The sequence below is a fragment of the Phascolarctos cinereus genome, unplaced genomic scaffold (assembly GCF_003287225.1).
Source record: "Phascolarctos cinereus isolate Bilbo 61053 unplaced genomic scaffold, phaCin_HiC Scaffold_4;HRSCAF=312, whole genome shotgun sequence".
In the NCBI taxonomy this organism is placed as follows: Eukaryota; Metazoa; Chordata; class Mammalia; order Diprotodontia; family Phascolarctidae; genus Phascolarctos; species Phascolarctos cinereus.
The window spans coordinates 136117326-136135543 of NW_027555847.1; the positions used below are offsets into that span (position 1 = coordinate 136117326).

Here is an 18218-nt window from a genome sequence, read left to right on the forward strand (position 1 = left end):
CCTGCCTCAGCCCTCGGGGTGGGGGGGAGGGTCAATGGTGAGGAGAGGGAAAATGACAGGGGCTGGCAGAGAGGCATTAACAGGAAGACTTCACTTTACCCTCCTGACACTCCCCTATACACTTCTGCCTTCAAAGATCCACATCATCTTTATGCCAAATTATGAAAAAGATCAAGTTTGTCTTTGGCAACCTCCAGCCTTCCTTTTCTTTTGTCCTTGTCCCCTAGTTCTTCCCTTTCCCAGATCTACTAAGTGCCAGTATCTTTATGCATCTACCTGCATCCAAAACCTGCTCTCTGGAAAGGTTCAGAGACTCTCGTTCACATGGAGACATTAATTATACCCTGGGTTTTGGATAGGGACATGTTCCAGAGGCATTTGCTGCATGAGTCATTCATAGAACTCATAAAATATAACAGTGGCTTAAGGTACTGCTGTTTGTCCTTCGTTCTCAAAGAGGACCACGACATCAGGGAGGTGACGCCATGACATGCAAGTGAATCGGATTTAAGTGAGGGAGGGCTGCGCTAAGTCACCAGCCTCCCTTTCACATCCAGAGCCATGTAGATCCAGACACCTGGAGACGGCCCAGGATACAATGGGGGATGTTAGCTTTTTCAAGTTAAGGCCTTTAAAAAGTCTCTGTTTGACTGAGGCAACTCCTATTCGGTGATTAGGGCATGATAAGAAATGAGGCAAAGAATGGTCTTAAAAAAAATAGATCTGGGAGGGGGCAACCCTCAACTAATAGGAGTAATATGGGGGTGGAGATTTCTCAGCATGCCTGAAATACCGCCATGAAGGGGGCACCCACTCTGCCAAGTCATAAAGCTACTCTTACTTAGTGGTTTGGGGCCCCATCCTTCTGCCCCCTCTAGGAATTCTGCCCACATGTCATAGGACCAAAAAAACCAGTCTCATAGAATATCAGAGATGCTAGGGACCTTAGAACAAAGAACACAGAAAGGCAGGGCTGAAATCGAACTTAGAGCAAACAATACAGAAAGTCAGTGATAAAAGGAACTTTAAATCATAGATTACAGAATGGCATTGCTAAAAGACACCTTGGCATTAGCAACAGAGTAGTCTATTGTTTTCCTACATGTACTTTTTTCCCACTGGAAAAGGCTTTTATTTCACCATAAAAATGCAAACTGGAATAAACACAATCTTTTATAACCCAAAGGTTACAACTACTTTAAAGTATTCCTGAGCTTCATCCTGAGAAGCAAAAGATTATAAAATTTAACAAGTTTGCAGCCTTGAATCTGTTTGAAACATTCCAAGTAAAAATAACTCAGCAAGACAGCTTCTTAAAAAAACCACAAGCACACTAATTTGTATAGAAACAAAAGCGGTTAACTACCTTTTTACTCTCAATTACTTTAATTTGTAAAAAGTCAATGCTTCTGAAGCAATGGAGCATCTCCAGATCACTTTGTCTCATACTCCCACTTACCGGGATCTTTAAGAAGTATAGTGCATTTGCAATTTTTTTTTTAGGCAATTGGGGTTAAGTGACTTGCCCAGGGTCACACAGCTAGTATTAAGTGTTTGGTCTGAGACTGGATTTGAATTCAGGCTCTCCTGACTTCAGGGCCAGCGCCCTATCCACTGCGCCACCTAGCTGCCCCTGCATTTTTAATTTTAAAGTAATTCTACCCATGTTTCATATATGACTTACTATGCATGATCATTTTGTTCCCACATCTTTCCACCACCATCTCCATGTTTTTGAATCAGTTAAATATAAAATAAAAATCAAACTAGCAAGTTCTTTCTTTCTTTTAAATGTTCTCTAAGTTTTTGTGGTTGTTCGTAACATTTGGCAGCTTATCTCAAGTTCAATTAAATTTGCCCTTTTTCTGCAGTACATGTTGACTTCATTGAGAGCATAAAGAATTTTTAGTCAAGAATTTAGCATACATTTATGTAGTAGGCCTGGAAGTCTTAAACTGTCAGTCTATCCATTTCTTCTGATTAAAAGAGAATTGGTGACATCAAAGCTATCAGGTCAAAATATTTAAAAGGAGAAAGGATAGCTAACGAAAAACAAATTACCAACACAGTTGAAACTGAAGCAGAAATAATCATACAATCTTAAAAAAAGAAAATAAATTTCCAATGTAATTGCATTTCCTTTCTTCCTTTCACAAAGGATTTCACTTTACATTCACTAAGCAGAGACTCAGTTTTCTTAGGGGGTCAAGAAGCCAAAAGCTTCAGAACCTCTTGCTGGTCCTGGTCTATCCTATCAGTGGGCCTTAAAAAGGCAGAGTCTTTCACTAACTGCTCCAAGTACTTCTGTGTTTGCTCAGGGATCGGGATCTCCCTCATCAACTGTACTTCCTACCCACACTTCTTCTATCCTGGCTTCTATCCCTTCTACTGTATCTGTGTCTGCTGTAGGACCTCTGGGTACCGAGATCTAATGGGGCTTACACTTCTTTATTGAGGACTATAATCTTTGTGAGAGTGTCTTCTATGAAGTCATCTTCCTTTTTTTTGTCTTTCATCCTCTTTACTCACTTCCCTTCTATGCTTGCTCCTATCCCTTTTCCGTCTCTCCTCAGTACTTCTGTTTCTGCTGGACTGACTTTTTCCCTTACTTGGTTTTCTATTACATTTACCTCATGCAGAAGATGAATCTTTTGGGGCATGTTCTGGTCACAATTAGATGTACCCTTTTGCTGCTGATTATTGGCAGGAATACAAGAGAGCACACCTGAACTTTTTTTTTTCTGTACAGCTTTCACCTGTAATACAGTTAAGTTTCTTACTTTCTTTGCACTGGACTTCTTCACTTAAATTTCCATTCACATTTTTGGAAATTAAAATTAATCTCCTGATTTAGTAGCATTTCTCTTTGACAGATATGAGCTGGTGGACCTATGAGGGATTGCGAGGAGGTAGAAGCAACACAGCTTGAAGACACAGACTACATAATATCTATAACAGGTTGTAAAAGGGCAGAATGAGATGCCACTGCTTCTTCCTTGTTCTGCTGTGTCTCATCTATTTTCTTGCTCAACAAAATATTTAATAGCCTTTCCCTTAGTTCTTTCTCTTTCCTCTGGAGTCTCAGAGCTCTCTTTTTCCTTCTCCACCCATGTAAGTTCAGCCTCCTGAAGTCGTCTTCTCTCCTCAAGCTGTTGAAGGAAGATTTTTCTTCTTTCTGTTCATGCCCTAGTAATTTTACTGTCTTTGCTCTGCTTAGCAGTTCTGCAATTAATCTTATTGACTGAAGATTTCTTTGAGCCAACAATAATTTTCTCTTCTAATTTTATGTTCTCTTGTAATTTTTTCTGCTCTTCTGCTTGCATCTTCTCTAGTTTTTTTTCCTTCTGATTTCGATGGACTTTACGGTCTTTTTGTTTTTGTTCTCTCTTACATAGCCTCTCTTCTCCTTTTCTTTCTTTTTCCAACTGCTCTAATTCTTCCTGTTTTCTTTCCTCTTCTTTTTGCCTTTCTTCAGCTTCTTTTTCATTATGTTTCTCTTCTTCTCTTTGCTGATCAAGTTCTTGAAGTTTCCGCCTTTCAAGTTGCCATTTTTTAATTGAGACATCACTAAGATGTTCAGTTGAGTCAAAAGAAACTTTTATGTTGCAGGCTACTGCTTTGCCATCTTCACCTTTATACATTGGTTTCATACTCCACAAGGCATTTCTAGCTTTGATAAAACCAACATACTTTTTATACTGAACATAAGCTTCAAAGCTCAAATGTCCACCAAAACTAAAAGTATGAAAATTTCTGCCAGTCATTTCTTCTCCATAGGGGTCCACAACATTGGGATGTCTGCATTCTGTATTTCTCCAAATGTCTCAAATACCTTAATGAGAATGTCTTCATTTGGTTTTTCTGAGCCAGATTTTTTCAATGCAAACCATTTACAAGGTAGCAATTCCAAATGAATTGTGTCTGGTCTCTCTCCTGGTAGAGTCATATTCATATCTTTTGCATCACTGAAAAAGGAGCCCCAGTCATGCCAGGCTGGGAAATCTATTTTAAACTCAGCAGCCCAAACTTCTAAAATATCTGAGAAACCACTGACTTTTATTGTTTTGCCATCGAGACATGCGGGAAAAGACTTAACCAAACTTTTATTTTCAACTTCTCCTTCAAAATAGATGAAATCCATAGTGCTTTTAGAAATTCAAAGAGTGGAAAATTGATGACTCTGTACCATTCCTTTCAATCTTTCCATCACTTCCCAATTAGAAATGGATTTTCCTGGTTGCTTCAAGTGCCTCAGTGAGGGTAGGGGAACCAGGGGAAACCAGCCTGTGCACTCTACCACAAAGGAAATGAGGGAGGCAGAATTGCAAGGGGCCTCAGGCAGATAAACACCCTGCAGCACCCATCTACAAGGAGCTGAAGAAAGCTAAAGGAAAGGAAAAGCAGGTAATCTAGAATTGCCTGAAAGTTCCAGCCTTACTGATTCCAGCCCAACACGAGGTAAGCTGCCAAAACCCTAGAGCCTCCAATTGCCAACATAAGAGGCCCCAGCACACAAAGCCAGGGACCAAGACCTAGGCTCCCAACACAAGAAGCTTGGGTCAGTGCCCTCTGTTCCCCAGCAGGGGAGCTCAATCTCTTTAAAGGCCAGGGAATAAAGAAACCATGAATAAAAAGAAGCATACCATAGATTCATATTATGAGAAGAGTGAAGATCAAGACAGAAATTCTGAAGAGGACAACATTGTCAACAAACCCACATCTGCAACATCAAAAGGGAATATGAACTGGTATGAAGCCCAAAAATACCTTCTTAGAAGAGCTCAAGAAGGATTTTAAAAGTCTAATGAGAGAGGTAGAAGAGTCCTTAAAAAATACAATTGGCCAATTGGAAAAAAAGTACACTGAAGAAAACAAGTCCCTAAAAAACACAATTGGCAAACTGGAAAAAAAGTACACTGAAGAAAACAAATCCCTTAAAAATACAATTGGCCAATTGAAGAAGGAAGTACAAAAACTAACAGAAGAAAACAATCTGTTAAAAACCAGAATTGGACAAATGGAAACTAGTGACTCTATGAGAGAGCAAGAATCAGTCAAACAGAAACAAAAAAATGAAAAAATAGACAAAAATGTAAAATACCACATTGGTAAAACAACTGGCCTGGAAAATTGATCCAGGAGAGACAATTTACAAATCATTGGACTCCCTGAAAATTATGTTGAAAAAAAGAGCCTGGACAGTATCTTTCAGGAAATCATAAAGGAAATCTGCCCTGAAGTCCTAGAGTCAGAAGGTAAAATAACCATAGAAAGAATCCACTGATCACCACCTGAAAGAGATCCCAAATTGACAATTCCAAGGAATAATAGCAAAATTCCAAAATTACCGGATGAAAGAGAAGGTGCTGCAAGCAGCCAGAAAGAAACAATTTAAATATCATGGAACCATAGTCAGGATTACACAGGACCTTGAAGCTTCTACATTAAAAGACTACAGGGCATGGAACATGATATTCCATAAGGCAAAGGAACTTGGATTGCAGCCAAGGATCAATTACCCTGCAAAAATGAGCATGATTTTTCAAGAGAGGAGATAGATATTCAACGAAATAGGGGACTTCCAAAACTTCCTCATAAAAAGACCAGAACTCAACAAAAAATTTGATCTTCAAGTACAAGATTCAAGAAAGACATGAAAAGGTAAATGGGACAGAAAGATACAAAATGTTGTTAATAAGTGCGGACTGTTTACATCCCTACAAGGGAAGATGAGAGTTGCAACTCTTGAGAACTGTATTTTTATTACGCCATGTTAAAGGAGTATACATAAAGGGGGTGGATATTAGTTGATTTTGATGTAATGATAAAAAAAAAATCTAGTCAAAGGGTTAAATGTATCCAAGTAAGTGGATTAGTCTGATCTTAGAAAATGTACTGAGAAAGGAGGAGGCAGACAAGTGTAAATTACATTACAGGAAAAGACAGAAAGTCCTATTACATCAGAGGGAGAGAAAGGAGGCGGGTGAGCATTGCTTGAACCTTGTTGTCATCAGATTTGGCTCAAGAAGTGAATAACATAATCAGTTAGGTGTAGAAATCTAACTTGCCCTATAGGCAGTAGGAAGGAAAAGGGGAAAGAAAAGGGAGGGGGGATAGAAGGAAGGGAAGAAGCAGTAAGGTCAAAGGGAAAGAAAAAGGAAAGGGATAATAGAAGGGAGAAGAGACTGAAGGAGGCTGTGGTCAAAAGCAAAAACACTAGAAGTGGGGGAAAGGAAAGGAGAAAGAAAAGCATAAACGGGGAAAAAAGGATGGAGAAAAAGACACAGATAGTAATCATAACTGCAAAAGTTGAATCATTATCTTTTTTTTTCTCATCTGTTGAGTTTTGTTTCCTCTTTCTGATGGTTGCTCCTATTGGTCCTAATTTTTACTTACAACTTCACTAATGTGAAAATATGTTTAATTGGAATGTAAATGTATAACCTATATCAGATTGTGCGCCATTTTGGGTAAAGTGGCAGGGAGGAAGGGGGAGAAAAATTTTAAACTCAAAAGCATATAGAAGTGATTTTGATAAATCAAAAATAATAAAATAATAAATAAATTAATAAAAAATAAATAAAAAAGAAAATAAAAAAATCATACTTGAAAAAAAAAAGAAAGAATTCCCTCTATGCCAGACTCAGCAAGTGGTCATCCAGCCTTGTCATCTCAGACCTAGGCTGAAAGTTACCCCTGACCATGTTCCACTTTGGGAGCGCTCTCATCATTAGGTTGTTTTTTCCCTGCGTCAAACCCAAATCTAGCTCTGTGGCATCTATCCCTTGTTTCTAGTCCAGCTTTCTGGGTCCCAGCAGAACAAGTCACTTTCCCTTGACAACCCTTCAAATGCTTTAATATGGATATCAAGGATTGTGCACACTCCTATGAATACCAGTCTGCTGTTAAGTCCAATTCTCTTTCCACTCTACTATAAATTAGAATCCCTCTATGAAAAGCATAGCATCTAGAGTTGGAAATGAACTCAGAAGGCATATGAGCCAAACCTGAACAGGAATTCCCTCAACAACATCCTGAAGAGTGGTCATGCAGGCATAGAGGGATAGAGTATGGAATTTGAAATAAGGGGTTCTGGCTTCAAATCCTGGTCACAACCTTTACAGATTTCAATTTCTTCATCTTTAAAATCAGATCCCAAATAGGGTTACAAAGAGTTAGATATAACAGAAAACTGGACTGAACTGAACATTTGTGAAAAATTATACTATTACTGCCAAACTACTCAGGGCTCTCACTTGTTCATGTGTGGTTGGAAAGAACCTAAAGTGGTGGGGCAAGAATACAATCTGACTTTGTTGGCATGATTTAGAAAAATAATTATTGGGGCATCAAAGGGATGCTGGAGAACAGCACCTAGTACCATTCAGTGATCAGTCAGTGGATCAAATACTCAACTCACCTGCCATGTGAACCATCCAACCCCAAAGAGTAAATGCCTAGCTCTCAGACAGCCAGCCGAAATGCTCCTTCCCTTTAGCTCCACCCCTTTGTGGATGGGAACATTTCTCTTTCATTTGCAGGGGTGGGGAACCTGAGGCCTCAAGGCCACATCTGGCCCTCTAAGGGCCTTAAGTGCAGCCCTTTAACTAAATCCAAACTTCACAGAACAAATTTTCTTAATAAAAGGATTTGTTTTGTAAAACTTGGACTCATTGAGAACGCCACACCCAAGGACCTAGAAGGCCACATGTGACCTGGAGGCCACAGGTTCCCCACCCCGCTTTAGAGTTTAAGGTGAATTACTCAATAAGCTTTTGACTCATCCTCTATTTTACAGGGAAAATTCCTTTTCTCTCTTACTCTCCTATGTTTCCTAATTGATTCACTTGTAGTTCAAAATCATTGTATACCTGATGCAATGGACCATTTAGAGTCTGAGAGTTGAGATGAAAAGAAAAAAACCCACACATATGCATATATAAACAATATATGTATATAAAATTTAATTAAAACATCCTAGGTGACCCCCCCTCATCCAGGTAAAAGCAAAATGAAAGAAGATTTCAGCAGAATTCAGAAGCCTCCTGATTAACCATAGAGTGGTTCTTTTTTTAATTTTAATTTTATTTTTCTCAATTACATGTAAGTGAAAATTTTTAATAGTCATTTTTGAAAATTTTGAGATCCACATTCTCTCCCTCCTTTCTCTCACCCTTCCTTGAGAAGGTAAGCAATTTGACATGGATTATACATTTGATATGTATTATACATTATCCATGATATAGGTTATACATATAGTCATGCAAAATATTTCCATATTAGCCATACTGCAAAAGAAAACAGACCAAAAAAGCAAGAATAATACAGAAGATTTTTTTAAAAGTATATTTCGATTTGGAACTATGCCAAAAGGCTATAAAACTGTGCATACCCTTTGATCCAGCAATACCACTGCTAGCTTTATATCCCAAAGACATCCAAAAAAAAAGGAAAAGGACCTGTACTTGTACAAAAATATTTATAGCAGCTTTTTGTGGTGGCTAAGAATTGGAAATCAAAGGGATACCCATCAATTGGGGAATGGCTAAACAAGCTATCATATGTGATTGTAACAGAATGTTATTGTGGTGTGAGAAATGATAAGCAGAATGATTTTGGAAAAACTTGGAAAGACTTGCATGAACTGATGCACAGTAAAGTGAACAGAACCGGGAGAATGTTGTACACAGTAACAGTAATACTGTTCGATGAAGAATTATGAATGACAGCTATTCTCAGCAACACAATGACACAAGACAATTCCAAAGGACTAATAATGAAGCATACTGTCCACCTCCAGAGAAAGAACTGATATTGATTGAATACAGACTGAAGCATGCTATTTTTTACTTTTTTTCTTTTATTCGAGTCTTCTTGTGCAAAATGATTGATATGGAAATGTTTTAGATAATTGCATATGTATAACCTATATCTGATTGCTTACTGTCTCAGGAATGGGGAAAGAGAGGGAGGGAGAGATAGAATTTGGAACTCAAAACTTTAAATAAAAAAGTTTAAAAAAAATTTTTTTTCACATGCTGTGATCCGTATTTGATCAGTTCTTTCTCTGGAAGTGGATAGCATTTTTTATAAGTCCTTCAGAGTTGTCTGGGATCATTGTATTGCTGAGAATAGTTGTCATTCACAGTTGATCATCGTACAATATTGACGTTACCATGTACAATGTGTTTCTGGTTCTGCTCACTTCATTTTGAATCAGTTCATGTAAGTCTTTCCAGGTTTTTCTGAAAGCATTCTGCTCATTATTTCTTATAGCACAATAGTATCCTATTACATTCACATACCACAACTTGTCCAGCCATTCCCCAATTGATGGGCATCCCCTTAATTTTTAATTCTTTGCCACCATGAAAAGAGTTGCCATAAATATTTTTATACTTATAGATTCTTCTCCTTTTCCTTTGATCTCTTTGGGGTACAGACCTAGTAGTAGAACTGCTGGGTAAAAGATATGCACAGTTTTATAGCTCTTTGGGTGTAGTTCCAAATAGCTCTCCAGAATGTTCGGATGAGTTTGTAACCACCAATAGTGCATTAGTCTCCCTATTTTTCCACACTCCCTACATTTGTCATTTTCTTTTTCTGTTATATTATCCAACCTGATAGGTGTGAGGTGGTACCTCAGAGTTGTTTTAACTTTCATTTCTCTAATCAGTAATGATTTAGAGTATTTTTTATGACTATTGATAGCTTTCATTTCTTTTTCTGAAAATGACCTATTCATATCCTTTGGTTAATTAACAGTTGTGGAATAACAGATTTTTATAAATTGAACTCAGTTCTCTATATATTTGAGAAATGAGGTCTTTATGAGAAAAACTTGCTGTAATCCCCAGTTTCCTGCTTTCCTTTGGGCTTGGTTGCATTGGTTTTGTTTGTGCAAAAAACCCTTTTTTAAACATAATTTAAATTATCCATTTTACATCCTGTAATGCTCTCTATCTCTTTTTTAGCCATAAATTCTTCCCTTAGACTGGTAAAACATTTCATACTCCCCTAATTTGCCTATCAGACACCCTTTACATCTAAATCATGTACCTATTTTGACCTTATCTCAGTATACAGTGTGAGATGTGGGTCTATACAGAGTTTCTGCCAAATTGCTTTCTACTTTTACTGGCAATTTTTGTCAAAGAGTGATTTTTTTTCTCCCCAAATCTTGGATGTTTGGGTTTGTCAAACACTAGATTACTATGATTATTTACCACCGTGTGTTATGTATCTAATCTATGCCACTAATCTATACTTCTTTCTTGTTGTTCAGTTGTTTCAGTTGTGTCCAACTCTTTGTGACTCCATTTGGGGTTTTCTTGGCAAAGATGCTTGAGTGATTTGCCATTTCCCTCCCCAGCTCATTTTACATGAGGAACTGAGGCAAACAGGGTTAAGCGACTTGCCCAAAGTCACACAGCTAGTAAGTGTCTGAGGCCAGATTTGACTGTCTTCCTGACTTCAGGCCCAATACTCTACCCCCTATGCTAGGTACCAGTATCTGTTTCTTGGCCGCTACCAGACTGTTTTGATGATTATTGCTTTATAATACAGTTTGAGATGTGGTACTGCTAAGCCACCTTCCTTCACATTTTTTTCCCCATTAATTTCCTTGATATTCTTGACCTTTTGTTCTTCCAGATGAATTTTGTTATGATTTTTTCTAACTCCATAAAACAATTTTTGGTAATTGATTGGTATGACATTAAATAAGCAAATTGATTTAGGTAGAATTATCATTTTTATCATATTGGCTTGGCCTACCCAACAGCAATTAATATTTTTCCAGTTGTTTAGATCTGCCTTTGTGTGGAAAATTTTTTGTATCTGTATTAATGTAGTTCCTAAGTTCGTCTTGACAGGTAAACTCCCAAAGTATTTTATACTATCTACAGTATTTTAAATTGAATTTCTTTTTCTATGTCTTCCTGCTGGATTTTGTTGGTAATACATAGAAATGCTGATGAATTATGTGGGTTTATTTTATATACTGCAGCTTTGCTGATGTTATTAATTATTTCAGCTAGTTTTTTAGTTGATTCTCTAGGATTCTATCATCTACAAAGAGAGAGAGTTTTGTTTCCTCATTGTGTATTCTAATTCTTTCAATTTCTTTTTCTTCTCTTATTGCTATAGCTTACACTTCCAGAACAATATTGAATGATAGTGGTGATGATGGGCATTCTTGCTTGACCCCTGATCATATTTGGAGGGCTTCTAGCTCATCCACATTACAAACAATGCTTGCTGATTGTTTGAGATAGATACACTTACCATTTTAGGAAAAGTTCCACTTATTCCTTTGCTTTCTAGTGTTTTTTAATAGGAATGACTGCTGTATTTTGTTAAAAGCCTTTTCTGCATCTAATGAGATAATTATATGATTTTTATTGGTTTTGTTATTGATGCTAATCATGCTGATAGTTTTCCTAATTTTTAGCCAGCCCTGCATTTCTGATATAAATCCCATAGTGTATGACCTTCATAATACATTACTGTAATTTCTTTACTAGTATTTTATTTAAAATTTTTGCATCAGTATTCATTAGGGAAATTGGTCTATAGTTTTCTTTCTCTGCTTTTGCTCTTTCTGTTTAGCTATTAGCCCCATATTTCTGTCATAAAAGGAATTTAGTAGGACACCTTCTCTGCCTATTTTTCCAAATAGTTTATATAGTATTGTAATTAATTATTCTTCAAATGTTTGATAGAATTCACTTTTGAATCCATCTGCTTCTGGGGATTTTCTTCTTAGGCAGCTCATCAATGGCTTGTTCAGTTTCTTTTTCTAAGATGGGGTTATTGAAGTATTCTATTTTCCCTTCTGTTAATCTGAACAATTTATAGTTTTGTAAATATTTATCCATTTCACTTAGATTGTCAAATTTATTGGCATATAATTGGGCAAAATAGCTCTTAACAATTGCTTTAATTTCATCATTATTCACAAAGTTTTGATACTGGTAATTTGGTTTTTTCTTTCTTTAAATCAAATTAATGAATTGTTTATGTATTTTATTGTTTTATTTTCATAAAACCAGCACCTACTTTTATTTTTTAGTTCCTGGTTTTCTTACTTCCAGTTTGATTGATCTCTCCTTTGATTTTCAGGATATCCAATTTGATGTTTAATTGGTGATTCTTAATTTGTTCTTTTTCAGTTTTTTTTAGTTGCATGCCCAATTCATTTATCTGCTTTCTCTATTTTATTGGTATAAGTGTTTAGAGATATAAAATTACCCCCTAAGTACTGCTTTGGCTGTATCCCACAAATTTTGGCATGTCACCTTGCTCTCATTCTCTTTAATGAAATTATTGATTGTTTCTATAATTTGTTCTTTGACCCAAACATTCTTAGGATTGGATTATTTAGTTTCTAATTAATTTGTAATCTTTGTTCCCACATCCCTTTATTGAATGTAATTTTATTGCTTCATGTTCTGAAAATGTATTTAATATTTCTGCTTTTCTGCATTAGTTGTGAGACTTTTATACCTTAATATATGGTCAGTTTTTGTGTAGATGCCATGTACTGTTGAGAAAAAAGGTATACTCCTCTCTATTCCCGTTCAGTTTTCTCCACAGGTCTATCATATGTATCTTTTCTAAAATTCTGCTCATCTCCTTAACTTCTCTCTTGTTTATATTTTTGGTTAGATTTATCTGGTTCTAAGGGGAAAGTTAAGGTCCTTTACTAATATACTTTTACTGTCTATTTCCTCCTGTAACTCATTTAAGTTTGTCTTTAATAATTTGGATGCTATGCCATTTGACATATGTGTGTTTAGTGTCGATATTATATCATTGTCTATGATACCTTTTTAGCAAAATGTAGCTTTCCTGCTTAGCTCTTTTAATTAGGTCTATTTTTGCTTTTGCTTTGTCTGAGATCATGATTGCTACTGAAAAAAATTACTATTTCTCTATCATATTAATAGCGAATTATTAAAATTGGGGAGACCCCAGATTTTTTTCTCTGTCCTCTTTCTTTGTCCAGTCTCTCAAGGACAGGGCTGATGGAAGATAGGATTAACATTATCCTCCTTCTGGGTATTGCTACTCCAATAGATCAGACCTCTAATCTAATGTGAAACTCCCTTCCATTCAAGCTTGGGTGAGGGATAAATTCTTTGAATAGATTGCCCAAGTCTCAGGGTAACTTAGAAGTAAATGACATAATCAAAGTTCAGGTCCAGCCCCTCATTGTAATATTCATTCTCTCACTAATTGTTAAGCAATCAGAGTTGATTGCCAATCTTGGGAACACCCCTCTTCCAATGGGTATGTGAACCATAAGCCCACCACCATGACTGTCTTCAATCTAAGAGTGAGATAGCCAAATTACCATCCTTGTTTTTGAAATAAAAATGCTAATATTATTAATAAAATGATTAAATTACCCAGAAATTATCTCTTGAACCTTTTTAAACACCACCCCCTAATTTTTTTTTACTTCAGCTGAAGCAAAATAGATCCCTTATTTTTACTTTGTGTGTCTCTGTTTTAAGTGTGTTTCCTGTAAACAACATATTGCTGAACTCTGCTTTTTAATCCATTCTGCTATCTGCTTCCATTTTATGAGTGAGTTCATCCCATTCCTGTTCTCAATCACAATTCTGATTACTGTGTAGTTCTCTACATCCTATCATCCTATTTTCTCTCTCTCTCTCTCTCTCTCTCCTCTCTCTCTCTCTCTCTCTCTCTCTCTCTCTCTCTCTCTCTCTTCCGCCCGTGCCTGTCCCTCCTCAAAAGTCTGTTTTGCTTCTGACCACTACCTCCCCTTAATTTGCCTTCTCTTCTCTTTCAGCTCCATTTCCCTTCTCTCAGTCCCTTACCCTCTGACTTTTCTGTAGGATAAGATAGATTTCTATACCCAACTAAGCATCTATCTTATTCCTTCTTGGAGCTAAGCACAGTGAGAATAAGGTTTAAGTGTTGTCTGCCACTAAACTTGCCCCACCTCCATCTTTCTTTCCATAAGCTCTTCCTTTCATGTCTCTTTTATATGAGATAATTTACCCCATTCTTCTTCTCCCTTTCCTCAGTGCACCCCTCTTTTTCACCCCTTAATTTTATTTTTTAAATAATCTCTTCATAGTCATCTCACATCTGTGCCCTCTGTCTATGTATATTCTTTCTATCTGCCCTGAGAATGAGATAAAAATCTTAGGAATTCCAATTATCATCTTCCCATATAGGAATGTAAATATTTTAACTTTGTTGATTCTCATATGATTTCTCTTTCATGTTTACCATTTTATGTTTCTCTTCAGTCTTGTATTTGAAAGTTAAGTTTTCTAGTCAACTCTGGTATTTTTTTTTAATCAAGAATGCTTGAAAGTCCTCTATTTCATTAAATATCCATTTCCCCCTAAGGATAATACACAGTTTTGCTAGATAGGTGATTCTTGGTTGTAATGCTGGCTCCTTTGCCTTCCAGAATATCATATTTTAAGCCCTCCAATCCTTTAATGTGGAAGGTGCTAAATCTTGTTTGATCCTGACTATGGCTCCGTGAGATTTGAATTGTTTCTTTCTGGTTGCTTACAATATTTTCTCCTTGACCTGGGAGCTCTAGAATTTGGCTATAATATTTTTGAGAGTTTTCATTTTGAGATCTCTCCAGGAGTTGATCAGTGGATTCTTTTTTTTTCCTTAATAGTATTTTTCCTCAATTACATGTAAAGATAGTTTTCAACATTCATTTTTGTAAAATTTTGGATTCTAAGTTTTTCTCCCTCCTTCCCCAAGACAGCAATCAATCTGATACAGGTTATGCATGTATAATTATGCCAAACATATTTCCACATTAGTCATGTTGTGAAAGAAGAATCAAAACAAAAGGGGAAAACCATGAGAAAGAAAAAACAAAAACCAACAGAAAAAGTGAAAATAGTATACTTTGATCTGCATTCAGACTCCATAGTTCTTTCTCTGGATGTAGTTAGCTCTTTCCCATCATGAGTCTTTTGGGGTTGTCTTGGATTATTGTATTGCTGACAAGGGCTAAGTCTTTCATAATTAATCATCACACAATGTTGCTATTACTGTGTACAATGTTCTCCTGCTTCTGCTCACTTCACTCAGCAGGACTTACACTCATCATGTAAGTCCAGGTTTTTCTGAAATCCACCTGCTCATCATTTCTTATAGCACAATAGTATTCCATTACATTCATATACCACAACTTGTTTAGCCATTCACCAATTGATGGACATCCCCTCAATTTCCAATTCTTTTTAACCACAAACAAGCTGCTGTAAATATTTTTGTACATGTGGGTCCTTTTCTCTTTTTTATGACCTCTTTGGGATACAGACTGAGTAGTGGCATTGCTGGATCAAAGGGTATACACAGTTTTATAGCCTTTTGGGCACAGTTCCAAATTGTTCTTCACAATGGTTTGATCAGTTGATCACTGGATTCTTTTCAGTTTCTATTTTACCCTTGGGTTCTAGGATATCAGGACAGTTTTCCTTGATAATTTCTTGAATGTTGGTGTCCAAGCTCTTTGTTTGATTGTGACTTTCAGATAATCCAATAATTCTTAAGTTATCTCTCCACAATCTGTTTTCCAGGTTAGTTGTTTTTCCAATGTGATAGTTCACATTTTTTCAATTTTTTTCATTCTTTTGATTTTGTTTTACTGTTTCTTGGTGTCTCATGAATTCATTAGCTTTCACTTGCCCAATTCTAATTTTTAAGGAATTATTTTCTTCAGTGAGCTTTTGTACCTCCCCCACCCCAATTTGGCCAATTCTACTTTTTAAGGCATTTTTTTCTTCATTGGATTTTTGTGCCTCTTTTACCAAGATGTTGATTCTCTTTTCATAATTTTCTTTTATCACTTTTATTTGTTTTCCTAATTTTTCCTCTAATTCTCTTACTTGATTTTTAAATGTTTTTTTTTAGTTCTAAGAATTCTTCTTGAGTTTTTATCTAATTCACATTTTTCTTTGAGACTTTTCTTGTAGCTGCTTTGACATCATTGTCTTCCTTTGGGTTTGTGTTTTGATCTTCCCTGTTACCGTAGTAACTTATTATGGGGCATTTTTCTAGCATATTTCTTGACTTTTAACTTTGTTTTAAAGTTGAGCTCTGCTCCTGGGGTGGAGGGAACTCTGTCTCAAGCTTCAAGCCTTTCTTGCTGCTGTTTTCAGAGCTAGTTCTAAGGGTATATAGGCTTTTTGGTGCTTCCAAGGTAGTATGATCTAAGGAAATGTGTGGTCACTGCTCTTCTGGTATGTGTACTTGCCTTTATCCAGGAAGGTACCTTGTTTCCCTGTAGCCATCAACACTAGCACTTCTCTTGGCCCTGGGACTGTGACCATGTCCCCTGCTGTTCTGCAGCTATAATTGCTGGTGCTCAACTCTGTCCTGGAATTGAGACTAGGCTTCCTACTCTCCTGGGAGTAAGCATTTTTCTCCAACCAGGAACCACAACCTGGGCCCTTGCTCCCTTACACCATAGTAGTTATTGCCCCTTTTGGTCCTGTGATTGTGACCTAGAACTGCATATGTGCAATGGAGAAAGGTCCTGAACCCAGTGCCCGCAAAGGGTCTCTTGTAATCTCCTTCCAACCAGTTGTTCAATCCCCACCCCCACCATTTGTGAGCTAAAAGTTCCCAAAGCTGCTGCTGTCATCAATGCAGCCACCCCTAAGGTATAGCCTTCACTGTGCTCCCAAGGCCCATCACCATCCTGGTGAGGAAGATCTTTCCTGATGACCTCATAAATTGCCTTGGGCTGGAAAATTGTTTCCTCTGATCTTTTGTTGCTTCTGCCACTCCAGAATTCAATTTCAGGCATTATTTTAGAGTTGTTTGAAGAGGAATTTGGGAAAGCTCAGCTGAGTGCTTTTCTTCTCTGCCATCTTGGCCCCTTCTTAGAGTGGTTCTTAAATGCTCCTTGCTCAATGAATCCACAACTGAATCTCAGGTCAATCTACCCATGGGAAAAGTTAACTTATGTTGCCTTGGATATGTTCCAAGTATTCTGGCTCACCACAGCCCTGGTTGGCGGGGAGGGGAGAGGTGTGGGAGAGTTAGTTCAAACTGCTTTAAATCAGTAAGCATCCTGGCCCACAACAAGGATGTACTGTAAAAAGCACTTAATGGGATTAAGTAAAAGGTAATAAAAACAGAAGTATTATTTTCATGTAACCATAGACAAGAACATGGATTTCCAATTGATTCCTGGACCCAGCCCTTCTGAAATCCAGAGACCCTGTAGGCACTAAAATCTCTCTCTCTCTCTCTCTCTCTCTCTCTCTCTCTCTCTCTCTCTCTGTGTGTGTGTGTGTGTGTGTGTCTTTCTCTCTGTCTGTCTTCATCCCCCTCTACTATCCCAGAATGAAAGCTATCATAGAAGGTCAATTATTAGAGCTGAGTGAAAGGCTTCTTTCACAATGCAATCTACATTGTTAAGACTTCTTGTTCCTTATTGTAAGGATAACAAACTCTCAGTTCCATATCATTCCATCTCTTTGGCTCAGCTAGATCTATGTCCTTAGGATTTGAAACTTCACTAAATTTTGATATATTCCAACAACTTCCCAGGTTACTAGATAGCATTGAGCCCATGTAGTGAAAGCCTGAAACTAAATATATTATCACACCATAATATATTACTTAACATCTTCTGTAGATGCTAAGTATACATATATTCAGTATCTATATATATCTGTTAGATAATAGTAGACAGACATACAGTAGATAGATAGCTAGATAGAGTTTAGCATTGTCTGTGGATGTCCACAGAGGCAGGGGAAACTACCATAGCTTTGATGCCATTAGCTACCCTACTTCTCTATCATCTTCAAAATTCTGAGCCATCCTCAGTTCAGTGATGACATAGTCATGGCATTGTCATTGCCTATACATTGTCAAAGCTGATGTAATTGTATATTGGTAAAAGCATGTTCCTATAAATATATATTCCATTTGTGTCTTGGGAGGAGGAAGGAAAGTTACTAGCTGCACAACCCCCCAAGCTAGTTGATGTAGGAGACAGATAAGTAGAAATAACAGGGTATTAATATGCTAACAAATTGCAAAGAAATATCTAAGCCTTGCCATGTCTTTTTTAAGTGTGAAAGAGTTTTTTGATTGAATAGGAAGCCTGTTGGCTATTGGCTGGTTGAAGACTGACCGCATCTCTGAAAGCCTTCAAAAAGATAAGCTGTAATGGAATCTATGTATATATA

General features: G+C 37.0%; 1 protein-coding gene across 1 annotated transcript in view; it reads right to left on the reverse strand.

Annotated features, from left to right (window-relative positions):
• Positions 1-2938: 2938 nt before the first annotated feature.
• LOC110221829 (A-kinase anchor protein 17A-like) overlaps positions 2939-18218 on the reverse strand; it is a 132567-nt gene continuing 117287 nt past the window's right edge. The window contains 3 exon segments of the mRNA XM_078151711.1: positions 2939-3275; positions 3277-3782; positions 3785-4293. Of these exon segments, the coding sequence (XP_078007837.1) occupies positions 2939-3275; positions 3277-3782; positions 3785-4293 (1352 nt within the window).